Source organism: Dendrobates tinctorius, unplaced genomic scaffold (genome assembly GCF_039654945.1).
Source record: "Dendrobates tinctorius isolate UK_male_01 unplaced genomic scaffold, ASM3965494v1 ptg000204l, whole genome shotgun sequence".
NCBI classification, from domain to species: domain Eukaryota; kingdom Metazoa; phylum Chordata; class Amphibia; order Anura; family Dendrobatidae; genus Dendrobates; species Dendrobates tinctorius.
Window position 1 is genome coordinate 1,027,020 of NW_027361871.1, and position 25,135 is coordinate 1,052,154.

The following is a 25,135-nucleotide window of genomic DNA, read 5'->3' on the forward strand; positions in this document are numbered from 1 at the left end:
TTACAAGAGTGTTACCTTGTAGACAGTGTATATTTTGACAGATTGCAAGCTGATCGTAAAGTATGTATTTTGGTTTTACTTGAAGATGAGAGAGATTCCAAGACCCCTGTAGCAATAGGTGTATTACGCATACTATTTCAAGCATGGAAATTACTTGTTCCTTCTGTTACTGAATTAATTAAAAAAAATTAAATAAGACTTAAAACAGGAGGGAGTGTATCAAATGGAAATGCAGTGCATACATTTGAAGGAATTTTGGATGCATGGTTAACCCCTTCACGATCTTGCAATTTTCCATTTTTGCACATTTGTTTTTTGCTCCCCTTCTTCCCAGAGCTATAACTTTTTTATCTTTCCGTCAATGTAACCGTGGGAGGGCTGTTTTTTTGCGGGACGGGTTGTACTTTTGAATGACACCATTGATTTTATCATATCTTGTACTGGAAAACGGGGAAACATGAAATTGCAAAAAAAGTGCAGTTGTTTTTTGTTTTTTTTATTTACCATGTTCACTAAATGCTAAAACTGACCTGGCAATATGATTTTCTAGGTCAGTCGAGTACGCAGACACCAAACATGTATAGGTTCTTTTTTTATTTAGGTCATGAAAAAAAAAATCTGAAATTTGTTTAGAAAATGAATTTGCTTATGTCACTATTTTCTGAGACCCCTTGCATTTATACACTTTTTGAGGTCAGGGGGCCGGTTGAGGACTTATTTTTGTGCTCCAAGCTGACATTTTTATTGATACCAGTTTGGGATAGATACTATGTTTTGATCACCTGTTGTTGCATTTTATTGCAATGTTGTGACAGCCAAAGAGCATAATTAGTTTCGATTTTGTAACAGACGCGGCGCTGCCCGCCGCCGTCCCACTGGCATCGGGTCCCCCTGCGGCAGTCACTTACCTGGCTGGTTGTGCGCTCCCTCCTGCTCCCGCGCGCCTTCTCCTCCTGTCTCTCGGACATCTCCCCGCCCCCCCATGCGCACTAGGGTGCGGGCGCGCGCCCGTTGGGTTGTTTAACCCTGCGGTTGGCAGTGGCCGATTAGCGGTCAGCCAATCGCCTGCCAGCAGAGGAATTTATCAGGCGTCTCCCATAAGGGGAAGAGGCCTGGTTATTGTGTGAGTCCTTTGCACTAATTTGGCCACCTATAGTTACTCTATAGTTCTCCATCTGTCCTGTGGTTGTCCCTTGTCCCAGCCTTGCTGTCTCTGCCACTGCTTTTTCCCCTGTCTCTGCCTGTCCTCGATCCTGCCTGGTCCGTGTTCCGTAGCCTTCGCTTCCCTGTTCTCCGCTCCCGTTCCGCCCTCTACTGTCTGGCCGTTCCCTGTCCTGTTCCCCTTCCTGCTGTCTGTCTATCGTCCTCGTTGCCTCTGGTACTACTGCTCTGTATCTCTCCTCGCCCTCTCCATACGGAGCCCTGTACCTTAGTTCCGGTGCAGCCTCTCAGTCCTGCCTGTGGCCACTTTGGCCTTCGAGCCGCCCCTCTTGGTTCTAGCTGTCGCTGTGTCTGATCCCCCGCGGGCCTGCCCCTAACGGTCTCTGTATAGGGGTCGGTTCCACCTGGTGCGCTCGTCCAGGGGGCCTCAGTTCTGCGACCCAGAGGGTCCACTCTCAGACGCTGCCAAAACCCCTGAAGCGTCACAGATTTTTTTCCTTGATTACTGATCTGATTAATTTACTTTATATTTTGATCAGCTGTTTCTGAACACAGCGATACTAAAGTGTATTTTTATTTTATTTTCAATGGGGCAAAAGTAAGGTGATTTAAGTGTTTGTGTTTTTGTTTATTTTTTAAATATTTTTAAAAACGTTTTTCTTTACTTTTTACTGACTTCAATAGTCCTCTTAAGAGACTTGAAGCTGCGATTATCTTATCACCTGTGCTTACCCATAGCAGGGCTTTAGCCTGTGTATGTGTAGCAGAAATCACGATCTCTTGTGAGCGATTCACAATCACAGGGACAGGGGCCTTCTGCAGACACCCGGCGGTGAAGAAGTCAAATCATTGGTGCCCCACAATGATGTGACACGGTGGCGATGGGTGGGTCTTGTGATGCACTTCTGGCAACCCAGTGTTAAATGTCACTGTCAGTGATTTACAGCAGCATTGAATCTCTAGCTCCTGCGGGCGGATCTCGGATGCCCCTAGGTTTAGGGATAGGGAAGAAGCCCCTTGCCGCTGGATATCCTGCAACAGTTCCAGGACATTAAAACTGGCCCAAACCATTTTTTGACCCATAACTGATCCAGTGACGGCTCTGGCAGGGAAACTGCAGCAACTCAGCCTGGAGGTGGCATACATATGCACTGTTGTTTTGCAGCACCCAAACATGTCTGGTTTAGGGACCAAGACTGTCAGGCAACCCCTTGTGAAACCCAAGATGGCTTTGCCTGGCAGGTTCTCTGGGGGGTGAGACAAGTTTGTTGTTTTCAGGGAGGCCTGTAAACTGACGAAGAAGGTCCGTGCACCTTTGAAATGTGTTGGTTGGCCCCTCTCAGCCTCCTTTCCCCAGCTCTCAGCCCTCTGCTCTAGGTGACGTCACCCAGACCACGCCCCCCCACACTCTGGCATTGCCAGTGGTGTCTCCTGGCCGGCGCACGCCGTGTGCTTCTATCTTCAGGTGAGGGTTCAGGCGGGCTCTTATCCAGGGGGGGACGCTCCCCGGGCCCCACTCTCCCTCCACATTGATTGCACTTCAGGATAGCAATTGCCGCTGTGACTTCACACTACGATCTGTGAATTAGTTGGTTCACGTCTCCCTGCTCCAGCTTAGAGGATCCCCCTGCCACAGGTGGTCTCTGGGGAGTGCCTGGATCTTTTATCATTCCTCTGCCTACACAAGAGCAACTTCCATATTGGATCACATACTTACCCTAAGGTAGGAAATCTTTTTATTTCACCCAGCCGCATGATTTACTTTTATGACTAATTCATTTAATTGTTTCTTTTGATAATTTTATTGGGCATTCTGGAATTTATTGCAGCAACTTTAGCGGGGTGCTTTTTTGTCATTTTGGTTTATGTTAACTGTTCCTTTGCCAGTCGCTAGCACAGAGGCTGACTAAGCACCTGCAGCTCTAGTTCACACCAGAGGTAGCGCCAGTGTATACATTCTGTTTTGTTTTTAATGTATAGAGTGTATTTCTGAATCATTTAGTGTTAGCATCATTGGAGAAAACTGTGCTTTTCTTTCAAAAATAAGGAAATTTCTAAGTGACCCTAAACTTTTGAACTGTACTGTAGGTCTGAGTCTACTGCCATACAGTTGAGTAGGTTGACTCGTTCTATTGGTCCAGCTGTAGTTCAGCACAAAGGGGGAGTGTTTTTTTGTGGTGGAAAGGGCAATTTTGTGGGTGCTTGTCCTTCTTTATCACACCATAAACAGCCGCTGGAAAACTAAGGAGCCTGTGTTGTGGGAAGGTTGGCAACCTGGGTGTACTAATTTCCTCTGTGGGTAGGTCACTTTTTTTTTTTACCGGTTGAGATCTACAGTTGTGGCCAAAAGTATTGACACCCCTGCAATTCTGTCAGATAATACTCAGTTTCTTCCTGAAAATGATTGCAAACACAAATTCTTTGGTATTATTATCTTCATTTAATTTGTCTTAAATGAAAAAGCACAAAAAGAATTGTCCTAAAGCCAAATTGGATATAATTCCACACCAAACATAAAAAAGAGGGTGGACAAAAGTATTGGCACTGTTCGAAAAATTGTGATGCTTCTCTAATTTGTGTAATTAACAGCAGCTGTAACTTACCTGTAGCACCTAACAGGTGTTGGCAATAACTAAATCACACTTGCAGCCAGTTGACATGGATTAAAGTTGACTCAACCTCTGTCCTGTGTCCTTGTGTGTACCACATTGAGCATGGAAAAAAGAAAGAAGACCAAAGAACTGTCTGAGGATTTGAGAAACCAAATTGTGAGGAAGCATGAGCAATCTCAAGGCTACAAGTCCATCTCCAAAGACCTGAATGTTCCTGTGTCTATCGTGCGCAGTGTCATCAAGAAGTTTAAAGCCCATGGCACTGTGGCTAACTTCCCTAGATGTGGACGGAAAAGAAAAATTGACAAGAGATTTCAACGCAAGATTGTGCGGATGTTGGATAAAGAACCTCGACTAGCATCCAAATAAGTTCAAGCTGCCCTGCAGTCCGAGGGTACAACAGTGTCATCCCGTACTATCCATCGGCGTCTGAATGAAAAGGGACTATATGGTAGGAGACCCAGGAAGACCCCATTTCTTACCCCGAGACACAAAACAGCCAGGCTGCTGCCTCTGGCACTGGACTGCTTGACTGTGTACATGGCATTATGAAGTCTGAAGACTACCAACAAATTTTGCAGCATAATGTAGGGCGCAGTGTGAGAAAGCTGGGTCTCCCTCAGAGGTCATGGGTCTTCCAGCAAGACAATGACCCAAAACACACTTCAAAAAGCACTAGAAAATGGTTTGAGAGAAAGCACTGGAGACTTCTAAGGTGGCCAGCAATGAGTCCAGACCTGAATCCCATAGAACACCTGTGGAGAGGTCTAAAAATGGCAGTTTGGAGAAGGCACCCTTCAAATATCAGGGACCTGGAGCAGTTTGCCAAAGAAGAATGGTCTAAAATTCCAGCAGAGCATTGTAAGAAACTCATTGATGGTTACCGGAAGTGGTTGGTCTCAGTTATTTTGGCTAAAGGTTGTGCAACCAAGTATTAGGCTGAGGGTGCCAATACTTTTGTCTGGCCCATTTTTGGAGTTTTGTGTCATATGATCAGTCTCTTTTGTGTTTTTTCATTTAAGACATTAAATGAAGATAATAATACCAAAGAATTTGTATTTGCAATCATTTTCAGGAAGAAATTGGAATTGCAGGGGTGTCAATACTTTTGGCCACAACTGTATCTGGGCAAAAATAAAGTGGTTATTTTAGCCTATCTGGACAGTGGGCCAGGGTTTAGTTTGATCAACACTAGATTCATCCAGGTCCAGGGCCTCAAACCACATAAACTGCCTAGACTAATAGCCATAATCGCCATGAACTCTACACCCTTGAGCCAGGGGTATTTTACGCCGGTCATTCAAGTGTTACATGTACAGGTAAGACCCACGCATTCATAATTTATTGACTGTTATGTGCTAAAGGGTTTGCCCTCATCTGTGGTTCTTAGACTACTTTGGCCTATGCTGCACAATCCTGTCGTAGACTGGCAGACTCGGGAGGTGGTAAAGTGGAGCGAGTATTATCAAGAAGATTGTTTGGGCATCCAGCTAGCCAGGGTGGGTACCCAATTTCTGTCTGAATATCTATCTGACTTCGGGGATGTGTCTTCAAAACAGGTATCAAAATCTTCTTCCCCATCGCTCTTAAGATTGTACTTTTAATCTTTATTCTGCCATGACACTATGTATCATGGCAGAATAAAGTTTTTTTTTCTATTTTTTCACCTGGATGGGATGCTTTTCTACTTCATTTATTTGGAGTGCTTTGTGTCCAATTGGGTCTATGGACATTGAATGTGCATCCTGATGTTTGTCTGATGTGCTGTCGGCTGTCTTTCTCTGTGGACTGCACTGTTAATCTTGTCTCTGGGACTCAGCGGCCAAAGAGCAGATTATCTAATATCTCTTTTCCAGAGAGGCAGGCCATGATGGCCTATATCGCTGAAAGTCTGGCAAAGGGCCATATCAGACCTTCTAAATCTCCCATTGCAACAAGGTTTTCTTCGTCAAGAAAAAAAACGGGGTTACGCCCTTGCCTAGAATTTCACAAACTTAATTGTATCTCCATCTGGTATCCATATCTCTCCCTCTTATCCCTGACCTCTTCAAAGTAGTTCGTAGGAGCAAAGTGGTTTTCTAAACTGGGTCTCGGGAGCATATTATCTCATTCAAATTAAGGATGGGGATGAGTGGAAGATAGCTTTACATACACCTGATGGACACAATGAAAACCTTGTGATGCAATTTGTGTTGACTAATTCTTCCGCCATTTTTCTTCACTTTGTTAATGAAATCTTTCTTCACCTGGCAGATAGATTTGTTTTGATCGATCTTGATGACATATTGATTTATTCGCTTGAACGTGAGTAACATCAGGTACATGTCAAGCAGGTCTTACCGATACTCAGAGACAATAAATTGTCAAACCAGAGAAATGTAAGTCCTTGGTTCAGGAGATCCCTTTTTTGGCTTATTTCTTTTCATCCACCGGCTTTCGCTTGGATCCGATGAAAGTCCAGTCTATACTGGATTGGGATTGTCCGGAGGACTTAAAGGACTTAATGGCATCAGATTTTTGTGTTTCTCCAACTACTACCATAACTTCATCAAAAACTTTTCGGTAGTGGTCAAACCTCTGACGGATATGACCAGGAAAGGGATAGACTTTTCCAAATGGTTCTGTTCGGCCAGGGAGGCATTTGATATCTTGAAAAATCTTGAGATTTATAATGGGGGTTTTGTATCTGTTAATCAGGAGGATTAGTTTATTTACTTGCCTCTAGCTGAATTTGCGGTGAATAACTGTTGTTATAAGTCTTCTGGTAAGTCCCTGTTCTTCGGGGCATACGGGTTTCATCCTTCATTTGGCTTGTTTTGAAAGAATCGTTCTTCAGGAATGCCTGAAGAGCAACAGTTTTCATCATCTATTACATCTGTGTGGCAAGGGGTTCTGAATAATTTGAAGAAAATGAGGTCCAAATAAAAATGTGTGGCTAATCTGAGACATTTGGTGGCTCCAGACCTGTGTATTGGTGATTTTGTGTGGTTGTCCTTCTTGGAAATTTGATCCCAGGTTCATTGGTCCTTATAAGATTGTGGCTGTCTTCAATCCTGTAAGCATTCTGCCTTACGTTGCCACCAACTTTAAGGATTCATAATGTGATTCACTGATCTCTACTTATAAAATACATTGCGTCCTCAGAACCATCACCACCACCTCCATCCCCGTTCAATATTGATGGGAATTTTAAGTTTTATATTGCTAAGATGATTGATTTTCGCTTGATTCGTCAGTCTCTTCAGTATCTGGTTACACTGGAAGAGTTACCGTCCTGAAGAGAGAATGTGGGTACCAACATCTGATCTTCATGCGGTCAGGATGATCTGGTCTTTTTACTTGGCGCACCAATAGACAAAGCCCTAAGGTTCTGGAGGTCCCTCTTAGAAAAGGGTGTACTGTCATGGGGTTTACTATGACAGATGATAGAGAGGCCAGCATACTGCAGTGTCTGATTTCATGTCCCTAGCTTTAGGTATAGGGAAGGAGCCCCTAGTCTCGGGATTTTGTGCAACAGTGCTGTGAAACATATATTGTACTTTAACTTTAGATTGTACGAATCCTTTATAATTTGTACATTTGACTTACCTGAAATGTGGAATATTACCAAGAACAATAACACTTCTTGATTTTTCAAATCAGGTTAATGATACTGAGCTGCAATAAACCCATAAGCAATAGTGGTGCTGGTTTTGGAAAAAAAGAATACTTATCTAATGCAGGACAAGACCTGTTATATTACTGGTTTCCAAAAGTTCTTTTTGTTTCACCAGTACCCCTCATATTTGAGTACCTAACTCTTTTATACCTTACAACTTTTAAACAATGACAGGAGAGGCCCATGAAATCATCTAAAGTGAAGTTTGCTCTTCATTTGCTTTTAGGCTCATCAAACATTGTCGACCATGTTGAGATTGAAGGCATGACTGATAGTTTACCTTTTTATGGAATATCTGATCTGAAAGAAGTTTTAAGCTCTGTGATGAATGGAAAAACAAATTTATGTGATACTCGACCCCTGAAAGTTTTGAACTATTTAGAGGTGAGTACACTTCCAAAAAAAATAATTTGAAGGGAGGAATTTTTTTATTATCATTAATATTATTATTATTATTACTACTATTATTAGAGCATCGTATGAACGCACACCCCTGTGGTTGGATATGGTACAAGTTTTTTCATTTTAACAGTGTTAGAAAACTTTCATCAATTGGTTCCAAAAAGCACAACCCTAACCCCAGAACTTTTTTTTTTTGCTGTTTAATATGTGATGGAAGAAGTTTTGCAGGGTCGTCATGTATTTCAATGTTTTACATCTCTTAAAAATCACCACCTTTCCATTCATACCATATTATTATTTTTTGAATGGTGGTGTGGGGGTCCGACACCCTGCCCCCCCAACGGTTAGCTTTAATTGCACTTATGACTGTCTGAAACACTTTGAATTGAGTTGCAAAGCTCAGCTCTATTCATTGTGTTCAGCCCCTGCTACCTGGTACTGCCGAACAGCACAAGTTTCTTAACCCTGCTGTTATGTTCGGTCAAAAACGACCGATTTTGAACTTTAATATTTTTTAAAATATTCAAGATGCGGTTCTGAAACTTGTGGTTGATTGACTTTTCCTCATCTGAGGGGTTCTTACTATGGGTATGGGTCCTTTTTTTTTTTTTTTTTTTTACTTCTTGCGCCACAATTTTTTATACACTTGTACTGCTTGGTCAAACATGACTGATAGCCTTTTATAGTCATCTCCAGCCATTTTATGAGTAAAATAAAGGGGCTGTAATCTCATTTTGGACTATATATTACATCTACTACTATTTATCAATTTATTTAGGTCCTTTTGGTCCATGCAGATTTACACATACATACATTTTCTCATTACAATACTGATGATGGATTACCTTCCAGTATAGTCTTGTGCCAAATGTTTTTACCCTGCTGTTCATGTAAAATAGTTCAATTCAGTTCTCAACATTTCATATTGTAAATGAACATATTCTCTTTTTTTTTTACTTGTGTTCCCTGATCTAATTTCTGTGAAATGCTGACCTGAAAGAGTACTAATAAATTCTGTCTGAAAAGTGTGTTTGCTTTACTATGAGCTCTTATCCTAAAGGGTGGGGGTGTTTTATTTTATCTTATCAGTAGACAATTGCCATAGTAGTCTATCCAGTTTCATTCTCAGTCCAGCTGGAGAGAGCAGCCTAAAACGGAAACGATGCGACTTCTGTCCAACATCAAGCAATCACAAATCAAATGTGATATGTTACAGATGTGAAAAATATTTATGCAAAAGACATGTCAAATATACCTGTGACAATTGCAAAGAGTAAATTTTGCACCGTGTGACTTATTTATCATTTTACATTAAAAAAAAAACTGAACTGTTAATTTTGTTTTTTTTTGTTGGAAAATATAATTACATTTAGTTTATTGTTATTAGTTATAGTTTACAGTTGGATAAATAATTATTTTTGTATATGCAATATGCATAAATATTCCAATAAAGCCATGTTAAATGTTTTGACACAAAAAAAATAAAAAGTAAGTTTTTCTTTCCATTTTTCATTTGTTTATAAACAACCAGGTTCACATATAATATAATACTGCAAAAATTATTCAATTAAAAGTAACACATTAAAGAGACTTTGTGTTGGAACTTTGTGGGTCACAGCCTCCTCAATGCATAAGTGTGCTAACGCTGCACTACAGGGCACAATAATTTTATTGGAGGATCTCTAATAATGAGACTGTTCAATATTTATACACTATGAACTTTACTGCATGGTTCTTCTCAAACCTTCTATAACAGACAACACTTTTAGAATTCTATAGGTGATTGGTTGTTTGTGCACATAGCGACAGGTAGGAGCCTGTTGTGGTGTACCATGTCACTTGGCACATATGTCCCTTATATATATGAAACAAGAGGGGATTATAGGGAGAGAAATGGGAAGCGCAGGCTTCTAAGTGTAGTAGTTAGTTTCCAAAAGTGTATACTCAGTGTGAATCCACTCACCTTTTTGGTGTTTTGAGATACTGCGTGTTCTGCCCTCTGAATATAGGGCAAATAGGTTTGTATTATGTGCTGGTTTAGTTAGCACCATCTATTAGTGGCTGAATTTATAGCTGTGTCTCAAATAGCTTTGCAGCCTGTGCCTTTAACAGAGTGATGCATGCTGGGATTGAAGAAATGTATTCTGGGATGAGTGAGATGCCATTTATTTTCTTCTGTGTATATCATAGGACGCACTTTGATTACTTGTCCTCCTGTAACTCCTCTACTTGAGTTCGTTATCCTGGTAAAGTATATCTGTTTTACTGCATGTTCTATACTCTTCACCAATAAACAAGTTAGACTACAGAGGACAGTCTGCTTATATTGGAAGTTAGAAGGTGGTTTATGCTGTATGCTAGAGTGCATAACCGTGTCAACATGTATGAAGGCAGAACACTGCGTATAGATCCAATGCATTCCTCTTTCCATTCAATTTGCTGCAGAAATCCGGGGACTAATGAGAGCACCGAACAGTGCTTTCATATGAGATAACACTTGGTAAATATTTTTCCCAGCAATATGCTCTCCTGAACTAAGTGTTTGGATTTGAAGATGATTTTTATTTAAAACTAAAACACAACCAGTTTCGACTTCTTGAAGTCTTCCTCAGGTATAATGTCATGCATATAAACAAATCTATGTGAGCACATTTTATTACAGATATCCCTGCATGTCATTTTGGGTGGGGTCTGAAATCTGTTTTTCAGACACACCCAGATACTCAGATATGCAGGATTTTGCACTCTGAGGAATGTAACAAAACCCATATACGAAATGAATTTTATGCAAAAAATTTTAAAATGTTTCACGAAAAAAATTCTACGCAAAATGTTTTTTTACAAAAAAAATTTTCACCAAAAAAAATTATACACACAAATGTTTCACACTAAAATTTTTTTCCTTTTCTAAAAACTAACTTTAGACGTACACGCGCTTTACTCCAATATTGATCATATACTGGGAATCAATACAGTTTCATATTATTTGAATGGAATAGTTGATATGCCAGAAGGTCAGAGACAATTTTTAATAATGGGTCTAAAATTCATATTGGAACATAACCTTTTCACTTTCCAGGGGCAATTGTGTATACAGCGGTTTGGCACCGCGATGGGGACTCAGGTAGCACCAAGCTTTGCTAATCTTTTCATGGGGTGGTTCGAGTCCTCATCACTCTTGTTTCAGCCCCCTTTTACTGCAACAACATATTACAGTATATTATCATCACTTTATTGATGATTTAATTGTATTCTGGAAAGGCACTGAACTTGAAGCTCAAGAATTCATTGTGGCATTAAACAGGAATGACTGGGGTATTACTTTTTCTGCAGAGGTCAATAAAGAAAAAATAAATTTTCTTGATCTAGAAATATCCCATAAAAATAAAAAAAATTAGTACCAAAATGTATTTTAAGAAAACTGATACCAATAGTTTCTTTGATTATCGGAGCGCACACCATCAAAAAAGGAAGCAAAACATTCCTTATAGCCAATTCTGTCAAACTAGGAGAACTACAAATAAGGAAGATTATGTTGAACAATCGAAAATTCTTATCGATAGGTTTACAGATAAGAAATATCCAAAACGATTAATTATGGCATCATACAAAGCCAATCTAGAAAGAACTCATCAGGAGTGTTTATCTAGGGAGAATAATAAAAATATGGAAGTGGAAAAGGGGATTACTAAGGAAGGAGGAGAAAAACCTGAGCAGATAATTTATAAAAACAAAAATACGAATAAGGAAAGATAAAAAGATGGGTGGCAGTATAATTTTATTACCGCATTTAATTGTAGTAATACTGAGATAAGAAACATCTATTATATAAAGCTTAAGTGTATGTATGTATGTGTGTGTGTGTATGTGGCATCCGCACCGTCACAGCTACAGCCATAAAATTTGGCACAGTCACACGTCTGGACCCAGAGAGTGTCCTAGGCTATGTTGTGAGGAGAAATTTTAACCCCATACGTTCCAATTCACCAAACAATTTTGCCCCTATCTACATAATGGGGAAAAAGTGTGTATCAAACCCCGCCCCTCATTATGATGTCATAATGGTTGCCATGGCGATGCTGATGTCATCATATGTTGCAAGCCCCGCCACTCATTATGATGTCATAATGGTTGACTATGGGATGGAGGATGTGTGATGGGTATATGGGCACTGGACTATGGGATGGAGGATATGTATGACGGGTATATGGGCACGGGACTATGGGATGGAGGATGTGTGATGGGTATATGGGCACTGGACTATGGGATGGAGAATATGTATGATGGGTATATGGGCACGGGACTATGGGATGACGGATATGTATGATGGGTATATGGGCATTGCCCTATGGGATGGAGGATGTGTGATGGGTATATGGGCATGGGACTATGGGATGGAGGATGTGTGATGGGTATATGGACACTCGACTATGGGATGGAGGATATGTATGATTGGTATATGGGCACGGGCCTATGGGATCGTGGATATGTATGATGGGCATATGGGCACGGGATTATGGGATGGAGGATAATTATAATTTGCTATAACTAACCCCAGTTAGTTACTATGCCCGGGCAGCGACGGGTTCTTCAGCTAGTTTTAAATAAATACACTTGTTGAAAAAGGATACATTTTTGAAAAAACTTTTACCAGCTAGACCCAATATTACCTTTCATAGGGGCCAAACAGTGAAGGGTAAAATTGCCTCTAGTAATCTTATAATGACCAAAGATGGGGAACGGGAATGTATTATGAAAAAAGAAATAATTTGGATAAGTTTAACAGATGCCTTCAATCAGGGTATCTATTGATGTGGTTCCCAAAAATGTTCTACCTGCAAAATCATCAACCATATGACACAATACACTACATCATACAGTACGAGTGAAACCATAGCGATCACACAAAAATTAACGTCTGATAGTGATTTTGTGATATATGTTATTACCTGTGCCTGTGGTCTGCAATACGTAGGTTGGACCATTCAGTCCTTATGATCCCGTATGAATGGCCACAGACACAATACCAAAAATGGCTTTTTAAAACAGAGCTTATCCCGGCACTTATGTTTGAAGCATAATAAAACATTCCATATGCCCGTGACCCCGCTGGAGCAAATACCTGTTAATTGTACTAATAGGGTACAAAGGTTAAACTGGAAAGAATAATATTGAATCTGCCGTCTGGGTACATTATACCCAGATGGATTAAATGATGTTATAGAGGTATATGATATATAAAATAAATAAATCGACAGGTACAAAATTGTATCCTTTTTTTACGTACTGTATATGAATGAAGTATAGAAAAATTCCATTTGGAATTTGGAAGTAGTTACAAAATGAAAAAAGGAGAAGTTTCAAATTTTGTTATAATGTATGTGTTTGCAGGATTTTATATTTTTGTATGAAATCACACTTTAGTATGTTTAATAACATTTTAAAAGAAATTTTACATATAGTGTAGTTATATTTATAGTGTTTTTAAAAAGAAAAACATTTTAGTGTGAAACATTTGTGTGTGTAAAAAAATAAAAATTTTGTGAAGTTTTTTTGGTAAAAAAAAACTTATTTTTTTTTTACCAACAATTTGTTTTTTTGTGAAACACTTAAAAAATTTTTGCATAAAATTCATTTGGTATATGGGTTTTGTTAGATTCATCAAAGTGCAAAATCCTGCATATCTGAGTATCTGGGTGTGTCTGAAAAACAGATCTTTCAGTCCCCACAAAAAAATGACATGCAGGGATATCTGCTATAAAATATGTTCAGATAGATTTGTTTATATGCATGACATTATACCTGAGGAAGACTCCCAAGAAATCAAAACCAGTTGTGTTTTAGTTTTAAATAAAAATCATCTTCAAATCCAAACATTGAGTTCCATCTTCATCCTTCAGGAGCACATATTGCTGGGAAAAATATGTCCCTTATATAGGGATTGATGTAGCCAAACAAATTTTGTACAGTTTCTTTGAAAGATAAACCTGTTATTCTAGCCCTGTTGGTGTTATTTTTTCTTTGGAACAAACTCAGGTTTGCCATATAGTTGAATACTATTATGAGTTCTCCACTGTGTGGTGAGTGGCAGCTCAGCCGTCCAATCTGGAGCAGTTGCATGTTGAGCTGTCAGTGGGAGTGAGTTACAGCCTAGTTGCTCAATTTGGGCTCAGGTATCCTGGGTTTCCTGTAGGTATCTCCTGTTTGGACTGATTCCCATGCTATTTTGCTGGTTGTCTGTCTCTAATCTCTGCTAATTGTAGCTCTGCTCAAGTGCTATGTATCTGCTCTGTGCTTTAAGTTATAGTATTCTGATCTTTATTCCCCAGCCTTGGATTTGCCTTTGACCATTCGTTTGCGTAGCCCTTTTGTTTTGATCTGCTACCTTCTTTGAATTTTGACCCTGGACTGTGACCTGACTATGCCTTTGCTTCACCGCTCTGTTTATGATGTACCCTCCAGGCTTTTGACCTCAGACTTGTTGACTTCCCCACCTCATAGCTAGTCCATCAGTAGTGACTAGCGTCAAAGAAACAAATTCTTTCATATTTTCAACATTTTTTCCAATGAATTTACTGTTAGAGATTTTCCATATTACTTTAATGTCCTTATTTCTACATCATGTTCCAAATTATTATGCAAATTGGTTTTAAGTGTCATAGTGTTTTTTTTTCAATGAAATCCATTGATGGTATTGTGTCTCAGGGCTCTTTGGATCACTGAAATCAATCTCAGATACCTGTGATAATTAGTTTGCCATGTGAGCCCAATAAAAGGAAAACTGGATGTTCCACACTATTAAGCAGGCCAGAGTTTTCAAGTAACATGGGAAAGAAAAAGGATCTCTCTGCTGAAAAGCATCAAATAGTTCAATGCCTTAGTCAAGGGATGAAAACATTAGATATTTTCCAAAAACCTAAGCGTGATCATCGTAATGTTAAGAGATTTGTGGCTGATTCTGAGCATAGATGTGTAGGGAAACAGCTTGTAGGGCCCTTTTAAGGTTCCTGAACGTGTGAAAATGACCTCTGCAAAGTATATAGAGTTTCTGACTGACAACTTTCTTCCATGGTATAAAAAGCAGAAACGGACAATGCACCATCTCATGCTGCAAAGAATACCTCTGAGTCATTGGCTGCTATGGGCATAAAAGGAGATAAACTCATGGTGTGGCCACCATCTTCCCCTGACCTCAACCCTGTAGAGAACCTTTGGAGTACCATCAAGCAAAAACAGCAGCTCTGGGAGGCTATTCTTACTTCATGCAAAGAAATACAAGCAAAAACTCTCCAAAAACTCACAAGTTCAATGGATACAAGAATTGTGAAGGTGATATCAAAGAATGGCTCCTATGTTAACATGTAACTTGGCCTGTTAGGATGTTTTGGAGTTAAATAGCTTTTTTGTTCAGTGAATGTGACCTCCTAATGCTGCAAATTCCACAAATGAGCTTTTTCAGTTCTTTAAAACATATCAAATGTTTAGAAATTCAACTGTTCCTAATAATTTGGAACAGTGCATTTTGTGTTTTTATTCATTTTGGATATTATACTATTATCATTGGGAGGTTTCTTCAATAAAATTCGATGTGTACTCTAAAGGGTGATGACTTTTATTAGACTGACTCATTTGCACTGACCTCTTAGGAAAATCAGAGAAAAATATAATTTGCATAATAATTTGTAACATGGTGTATTGCTACCCATGGATATTTAAAAGAGAAGTCTAGGAAAATAGCTTAAGGTGTTTATGACATACATTTTGGAGCTTCTTAAAAATCACCTCCTGGAGATACCATACAGGAACCCATGCAAATTGTTTGGAAGCTATTGTCATCGACCGAAAGATCCCACCACCTTATTGAAGGATCACCATTGAATGTCCTAAACACAAGGACAAACAGTGAAAATTCTGGTACAGTGAGAAAAATTAGGGATTGCCTTGGGCTTAACCTTATCCTCCAATACAGAAAAGCTAGTTGTGCAGATGTCCATTATCTTTATTTCCTTTGAGTTTGTGGTGTAATCTTTTATTTATTTCTGAGCAGTAGAGAACTATATTGACCTCGTGACAAGTGTAGTTGGAAAAATTAAAACTTACTTTATTTAATCTAAATAATAAAATGTCATGAGGCAGTGAAAATGTCGTTGATGCATTTCGAACATACAGTGATCTTAGTTTTAACACACGAGCTAAAAAAAACCTTCCTTTTAACATTACAAACCATGCCCATGAGAATGGCATCATTTCAGGTAAATGCAAAAGATGGAGATACAAGTTTATCACCACTTATAAAATGTGGTCAAAATGCTGCCCATTGTGTTGGTTTGTCAATGCAACCCTGTTCTCCCACTCTTGACACACTGATAGCAACACCGCAGAAGAAATGCTAGCACAGGCTTCCAGTATCCGTTGTTTGAGATGCTGCACATCTCGTATCTTCACAGCATAGACAATTGCCTTCTGATGACCCCAAAGATAAAAGTCTAAGGGGGTCAGATTGGGAGACTTTGGTGGCCATTTAACTGGCCCTTGATGACCAATCCACTCTCCAGGAAACTGTTCATGTAGGAATGCTCAGACCTGATGCCCATAGTTGATGGTATGGTGTGGTATACGGGGTACAAAGATAGTGGGGCCATTCTTCATCAATGGAACCCTCAATGCCACTGGATATCTGAAATTGCTAAATGATGATGTGTTGCCCTCTTTATGCACTGAAGATGGCATGTTCCCTGAGTTTTTCCAGCAAGATTGTGCACCACCACATTATGGGTGTCAGGCCCGAGCATTCCTACAAGGAATCTGACCCCCTTAGGCTAGCATTTCTTCTGCGGTATTTCAGTGTGTCAAGAGTGGGATAAGAAGGTTGCATTGCAATCTAACGCAATGGGCAGCACTTTGAAGACATTTTATAAGTGGTCATAAACTTGTAAATAACTCATGAAAGAGTAAAGTAATGTTAAAACCAAGTACACCATTGTTTTTCTTGTGAAATTCTCAATAAGTTTGATGTGTTACATGACCCTCTTCCCATTGGAAAACATAAAGTTGAATCCAAAATGGCTTACTTCAAAATGACCGCCATGGTCACTACCCATCTTGAAAATGTTTCCCTCTCCCATATACTAATGTGCCACAAACAGGAAGTTGATATCACCAACCATTCCCATGTTATTTAGGTGTATCCATATAAATTTCCCACCCTGTATACACAACGCGTTTTGGCTGTTTGCAGCCTTCTTCAGGTGTATGGAAAAAATTACTTTGTTTCTACTTCTATAGCCCTTTCCCAGTGTAAGAGAGGGAATGGAGACAAAAGACAGAGAGTGATTCATCCTACATTTTTTTTAAATATATTAACCCCTTCACTACCAAGGGTGGTTTGCACGTTAACTACCGGGCCAATTTTTACAATTCTGACCACTGTACCTTTATGAGGTCATAACTCTGGAACGCTTCTATGGATCCCGGTGATTCTGACATTGTTTTCTCGTGACATATTGTACTTCATGTTAGTGGTAAAATTGCATTCAAATAACTTGCGTTTATTTGTGAAAAAAACGGAAATTTGGCGAAAATTTTGAAAATTTCGCAATTTTCCAACTTTGAATTTTTATGCCCTTAAATCACAGCGATACGGCACACAAAAAACTTAATACATAACATTTCCCACATGTTTACTTTACATCAGCACAGTTTTGGAACCAAAATTTTTTTTTGTTAGGAAGTTATAAGGGTTAAAAATTGACCAGCGATTTCTCATTTTTGCAACACCATTTTATTTTTAGGGACCACTTCACATTTGAAGCCACTTTGAGGGGTCTATATGATAGAAAATACCCAAAAGTGACACCATTCTAAAAACTGCACCCCTTAAGGTGCTTAAAACCACATTCAAGAAGTTTATTAACCCTTTAGGTGCGTCACAGGAATTTTTTGAATATTAAAAAAAAAAATGAACATTTAACTTTTTTTCACAAAAAAAATACTTCAGGTTCAATTTTCTTTATTTTACCAAGGGTAACAGGAGAAATTGGACTGCAAGACTTATTGTGCAATTTGTCCTGAGTACGCTGATACCTGATATGTGGGGGGGAACCACTGTTTCGGCGCATGGCAGAGCTCAGAATGGAAGGAGCGCCGTTTGACTTTTTCAATGCAAAATTGGCTGGAATTCAGATCGGACGCCATGTCACGTTTGGAGAGTCCCTGATGTACCTAAACAGTGGAAACCCCCCCAAGTGACCCCATTTTGGAAACTAGACCCCCCAAGGAACTTATCTAGATATGTGGTGAGAACTTTGAACCCACAAGGGCTTCACAGAAGTTTATAACGTACAGCGGTACAATTAAAAAATCATATTTTTTCCACAAAAATGATCTTTTCACCCCCAATTTTTATTTTTCCAAGGGTAACAGGACCCTAAAAGTTATTGTGCAATTTGTCCTGAGTACGCTGATACCCCATATGTGGGTGTAAATGACTATTTGGGCGCATAGCAGAGCTCGGAAGGGAAGCAGCGCCATTTGACGTTTTTGGCTAGAATTGAGATCGGACACCATGTCGCGATTGGAAAACCCCTGATGTACCAAAACAGTGGAAACCCCCCACAAATGACACCATTTTGGAATCTAGACCCCCCAAGGAACTTATCTAGATGTGTGGTGAGAACTTTGAACCCCCAAGGGCTTCACAGAAGTTTATAACGTACAGCAGTACAATTAAAAAATCATATTTTTTCCACAAAAATGATCTTTTCACCCTCAATTCTTATTTTTCCAAAAGTAACAGGACCCTAAAAGATATTGTGCAATTTATCCTGAGTACGCTGATACCCCACATGTGGGGGTAAACCACTATTTGGGCACATGGCAGAGCTCGGAAGGGAAGCAGCGCCATTTGACGTTTTTGGCTGGAATTGAGATCGGACACCATGTCGCGTTAGGAAAGCCCCTGATGTACCAAAACAGTAGAAACCCCCCACAAATGACACCATTTTGGAAACTAGACCCCCCAAGGAACTTATCTAGATGTGTGGTGAGCACTTTGAACCCCCCAGTGCTTCACTGAAGTTTATAACGTCCGGGCGTGAAAATAAAAAAATCGTATTTTTTCCACAAACATGATCTTTTAGTCCCCATTTTTTTATTTTCCCAAGGGTAACAGGAGAAATTGGACCCCAAAAGTTGTTGTCCAATTTGTCCTGAGTACGCTGATACCTCATATGTGGGAGAAAACTACTGTATGGGCACACATCGGGGCTCGGAAGGGAAGTAGTGACGTTTTGGAATGCAGACTTTGATGGAATGGTCTGCGGGTGTCATGTTGCGTTTGGAGAGCCCCTGATGTACCTAAATAGTGGAAACCCCCCACAAGTGACCCCATTTTGGAAACTAGACCCCCTAATGAACTTATCTAGATGTGTGGTGAGCACTTTGAACCCCCCAGTGCTTCACAGAAGTTTATAACGACCGGGCGTGAAAATAAAAAAATCGTATTTTTTCAACAAACATCATCTTTTAGTCCCCATTTTTTATTTTCCCAAGGGTAACAGGAGAAATTGGACCCCAAAAGTTGTTGTCCAATTTGTCCTGAGTACGCTGATACCTCATATGTGGGAGAAAACTACTGTATGGGCACACGTCGGGGCTCGGAAGGGAAGTAGTGACGTTTTGGAATGCAGACTTTGATGGAATGGTCTGCGGGTGTCATGTTGCGTTTGGAGAGCCCCTGATGTACCTAAACAGTGGAAACCCCCCACAAGTGACCCCATTTTGGAAACTAGACCCCCTAATGAACTTATCTAGATGTGTGGTGAGCACTTTGAACCCCCCAGTGCTTCACAGAAGTTTATAACGACCGGGCGTGAAAATAAAAATATCGTATTTTTTCAACAAACATCATCTTTTAGTCCCCATTTTTTTTATTTTCCCAAGGGTAACAGGAGAAATTGGACCCCAAAAGTTGTTGTCCAATTTGTCCTGAGTACGCTGATACCTCATATGTGGGAGAAAACTACTGTATGGGCACACGTCGGGGCTCGGAAGGGAAGTAGTGACGTTTTGGAATGCAGACTTTGATGGATTGGTATGCGGGTGTCATATGCGTTTGGAGAGCCCCTAATGTACCTAAACTATTGAAACTCCCCACAAGTGACCCCATTTTGGAAACTAGACCCCCCACCGAGCTTATCTAGATGTGTGGAGAGCACTTTGAACCCCCAAGTGCTTCACAGAAGTTTATAACGCCTGGGCGTGAAAATAAAAAAAACATTTTTTTCCGCAAAATTATATTTTTGCCCCCAATTTTTTATTTTCCTAAGGGTAACAGGAGAAATTGGACCCCAAAAGTTGTTTTGTAATTTGTCCTGAGTAGGCTGATACCCTACATGTGGGGGTAAAACACTGTTTGGGCACATGGCAGAGCTTGGAAGGGAAGGAGCACCATTTGACTTTTTCAACGCAGAATTGGCTGGAATTGAGATCAGACGCCATGTTGCCTTTGGAGAGCACCTGATGTGCCCAAACAGTGGAAACCCCCAATTATAACTCCAACCCGAACCTCAACACACCCCTAACCCTAATCTGAGCCCTAACCCTAGCCCTAACCCTAGCCCTAACCCTAGCCCTAACCCTAACCCTAGCCCTAACCCTACCGGGAAAATGGAAATAAATACATTTTCTTTTAGTTTTATTATTTTTCCCTAACTAAGGGGGTGATAACGGGGGGTTTGATTTACGATTTATGGCGGTTTTTATGTTTGGCGGCTGTCGCACGCTAAAAGACGCTTTTTATTGTAAAAATAGTTTTTGCATCACCACATATTGTGAGCTATAATTTTTCCGTATTTTGACCCACCGAGTCATGTGAGGTCTTATTTTTTGCGGGACGAGTTGACGTTTTTATTGGTACCATTTTCGGGCACGTGACATTTTTTGATCGCTTTTTATTCCGATTTTTGGGACGCAGAATGAACAAAAACCAGCGTTTCATGAATTTCTTTTGGGGGGGTGCGTTTACACCGTTCCGCGTGCGGTAAAATTGATAAAGCGGTTTTATTCTTCGGGTCAGTACGGTTACAGCGATACCTCATTTAGGTCGTTTTTTTATGTTTTGTCGGTTTTTTGCAATGAAAACTATTTTATATAAAAAATAATTATTTTTGTATCGCTTTATTCTGCGAGCTATAACTTTTTTATTTTTTTGCGGATGATGCTGTATGGTGGATTGTTTTTTGCAGGACAAGATGACGTTTTCAGCGGTACCATGCATATTTATATGCGTCTTTTTGATCGCGCGTTATTGCACTTTTTGTTCGGTGGTATGATAATAAATCATTATTTTTTGCTTCGTTTTTTATTTTTATTTTTTAAGGGGTTCGCTAAAGGGGTTAACTAATGGGACAGTTTTATAGGGCAGGTCATTACGGACGCGGCGATACCAAATATGTGTACTTTTATTGTTTTTGTTTTTTTTTATTTTGAAAAAATGGATTTATTGGGGAATATTTTTTTTTTTTTTACTGATTTATTTAGCGATTTTTTTTTTATTATTTTTAACACTTTTTTTTTTTTTTTTTTTTTACTTTATTACCTTGTCCCAGGTGGGACATCACTGTCCTGTGACAGATCGCTGATCTGTCACATCACAGATCACTGTGACAGATCAGCGATCTGTCACAGGCACTGCTGCAGACTTCCTCATGCCTGCGCTTTGCAGGCAGTGAGGAAGTCAGCTCCCTGCAGGCCCCCGTCGCCATCTTGGATCCGGGGGCCTGTAGGGAAAGAGCCCCCCGCAGCAGCGCTGCACATTGCGCTGCCGTGGGGGGCTCAGGGAAGCACGGAGGGAGCCCCCTCCCTGCCGATGCTTCCCTTTAACCCCCGGTACACCGCGATCGCGTTTGATCGCGGTGTGCAAGGGGTTAACGTGTCGGGGGCGGTCCGTGACCGCCCCTGACACATTGTGCCGGATGTCAGCTATGATAATTAGCTGACACTCGGCCGCGATCAGCGGCGCTCACCATGTGGGCGCCGCTGATCGCGATGACGTAATATTCCGTCCATGGTAATTAGGTACATGGACACATGGACGGAATATTACGTCAATTGTAGGTAAGGGGTTAAGCAATTGCATCACCTGATGCGATTGTGCAAACAGAGGCACAACTCCCACTTAACATATGTATGTATTTGCAAGAGACTGCTGCCAACTTAAGCCCCCGTCACACATAGCGATCTCGCTAGTGAGATCGCTGCTGAGTCACAAGTTTTGTGACGCAACAGCAATCTCACCAGCGAGATCACTGTGTGTGACACTCACCAGCGACTGGCCCCCTTGCCGGTTATCGCTGATCATCCTGGAATGGCCAGGACATTTTTTTGATCACTTATCTCCCGCTGGCCAGCACGCATCGCTGCGTGTGACAGGCAGGAGACCAGCGATCTGGCGCTAGTAACTAAGGTAAACACAGGGTTTCTAAGCGGCGCACAGCGCTTAGAAACCCGATGTGTACCTTACCAGTGCGCTGGTGCAGGGAGCTGGTAACCAAGGTACACATCGGGTTTCTAAGTGCCGCGCGCCGCTTAGAAACCCGATGTGTTATGAATGAGTCACGAGGAGGAAAAAACAAAAGCAAGCTAAGCCCAGAAAACCAGAGAGGTTGGTAACTAGCGGATTGCAGACCCGTGATCCTATCCACAACAACTAGCAGTAGCCGTGGAGCGTGCCTACGGTGGTCCTAGACGCCTCGTCACGGCCGGAGAACTAAATAAGCCTAAAGAAAGAAAGGGGAAATCTAAACTGCCCCAGAGCAGACCCCAAAACAATAGACAGCCCCCAACATGTGTTGTCATTGAAACAAGATGAAAACACAGACTCAGATAGAAAGATAGGATGAGCAAACGATGGGGCCCTCACTAACTAGAAAGGACAGGAAAGAAAAGCTGCTGTCTGCAATCACGCAAAAAACCCTGCCAAAAAAAATATCCAACACGTCTGATAGAAAAAGGCCCTGAAGTCGCTAGACTGCAAATCACTATATCAGCACTCAGGTATATTCTGAAGACAGAGCAAAAGAGATCAACTGATCAGAGACAAAATAGGGATTCAGCCCAGTCCCAGCCAGGGCTGGCTGAACACAAAAACCAAGCAAGCCAGACAAAAACTCATATGAACAATAGCAGAGAAAACTTCGCTTTAGGAAGGCAGGAACCAAACTGGAAACCAGAAACCACAGTCAGGAAAAATCACCAGCAAGAAACTAGGGAGTCGGCTGCCTTAAATCCAATCAGAAACTCCTGATGTCCAATCGCAGTCCTCTTCCTCAGGTGGCCGGTCTCTGCCATTTAGATCAGCTTCATTACCTCCCTTCACCAACAGAGGGAGTCCAGATAGAGAACTCACTACTCCTCTGTCAGCACAGCCAGCTCCATAACCCTCACCAGAAGCCAGAGGCAAACCCGAAAATGAGCTCACAACACCGATGTGTACCTTGGTTACCAGCTCCCTGCACCAGCGCGCTGGTAACTAAGGTACACAGTGGGTAACTAAGCGACGTGCTTCGCTTTTTACCCCCGTGTCGCTGGTGCTGATCGCTGGTGAAGCTCCCTGTTTGGCAGCTCACCAGCGATCATGTAGCGACACACCAGCGATCATGTAGCGACACACCAGCGATCCTGACAAGGTCATATCGTTGTCGGGATCGCTGGTGCATCGCTATGTGTGATGGGGCCCTTAGTGAGGTGAGATTGGACCCTGAAACAGGAGTATCTGACTAAGTAAATGCCAGACAGGACGACCAGTGAATGGCACTGACTTTGCCACCGAGAGAAATCAAGGTGCATGACTTCATCGTCATTGAGTCCTCTCACAAATTGTATAGCCTCCTGTTCCGTACCTCTCCCTATGATGATCAGATTATCATAATATCTGCAATAGTATTTAATAAATGTTTTATACTCATCTGACATAATTGATGATAGGGACTTGAATCGCCCCATAAGCAAATTTGCGAAACTTGGGGCGACCCCAAATAGTGTCAATTGGGGGGATGCCACTGTTTAGGCACATTAGGAGCTATCCAAATGCAACACGACATCTGCTAATTATTTGAGCAAATTTTGCATTCAGAAAATCACATGGGCTCTTTCTCTTTCAAGCCTTGTTGTGCCCTCAAACAGTAGTTTTCCTCAACATTGGTTATCAGCATACTCAGGAGAAATTGCACAAAAATTGTATGGTGAAATTTCTCCTGTTAAAAAAGAAAATCTGGGATACTAAGGTATAGTGTATCAAAGGCTTACATGTGAACTAATACCTAAAACTAAATTTTATTTCAACCATTAAAAAATTGTTAAAAATGTAGACAATTACTTAAGATACCCGCTATCAGCAGGTCCAAAAAACAAGGATTGGTAATAATGATAGCAGATACATCCTAGATGGCCTTACCGGACCCTAGTTGCACCCTTCCTTGCAGCGGAGGTTGGCATCCTAACTTGTATGCAATATGGCACCCATACTCACTGTTGGCTTTTCCTGGATACAAACTAGTAATCCCTATTTTAGACACAAGGAACACAACAAACACAACAGAAATTCCAAGTGGTAGGAAGTGCCGCGGTGACTAGAAACGAAGAGAGGAGTGTAAGCAGCTATTGATCAATGAACCACTGGAGGGTAAGTCCTTACAATAGATGGTCAGTGTACTGGTGACAATCAGACAACAGATGGTTCCTTCCCAAGGAGTCAAAATATCAATTCCAAAAAAATCATTTACAAAAACTGTTTTACCAGCTGGATACGCAGAAAAGCTTTATTGTCAAAAGTTTGATAGAAATCGGGAAAAGGGCCTATTGATCTCACCCTATACTCACCCTGTTGAGTGTCCCTACCTTGCCGCGGAGGTTGGCACTCTAAATCATTGGGCAAAGTGGCACCCCCGCTCAACGTCGGCTGCCCCTCACTTGCCCTTAATAATAACCCCTAAATCTTTCCATAATTATGTGTAGATAATAAGGGTTATGGAGAGAAGAAGGGAAGGCAAGGTATGAAAGGGCTCAAATAAAGAAATGATAGAGACAGTAAAAAGTCCCAAGTTTAATAACCCCCCACTGGTGCGCTTAAGGGATGTATCAGTGATATAGTGCTTTGTCCTTATCAGGGGTACAGAACCAATTAGGGTACAGTGCATTGCATTCCAAGGTACATAGCAAGCATTAATTCAATATGCCAAATCATATATCTAATACACCTTCATATGCGCAATATGAATTCCCTATTGCAACAAGGATTCATTCA

The 25,135-nt window shown here is 40.8% G+C and overlaps 1 protein-coding gene across 5 annotated transcripts in view; it reads left to right on the top strand.

Moving 5' to 3' along the window:
• Positions 1–25,135, top strand: part of LOC141057367 (PMS1 protein homolog 1-like) — a 330,907-nt gene that overhangs the window by 302,300 nt on the left and 3,472 nt on the right. For 4 of the 5 annotated variants that reach the window (XM_073553954.1, XM_073553955.1, XM_073553957.1 and 1 more), the window contains one exon: positions 7,658–7,815. The exons of the other annotated variant lie outside the window; for it this stretch is intronic. In XM_073553954.1, coding sequence (XP_073410055.1) covers positions 7,658–7,815 — 158 coding nt within the window. The remainder of the gene's footprint in view (positions 1–7,657; positions 7,816–25,135) is intronic. 5 annotated transcript variants of the gene reach the window in all.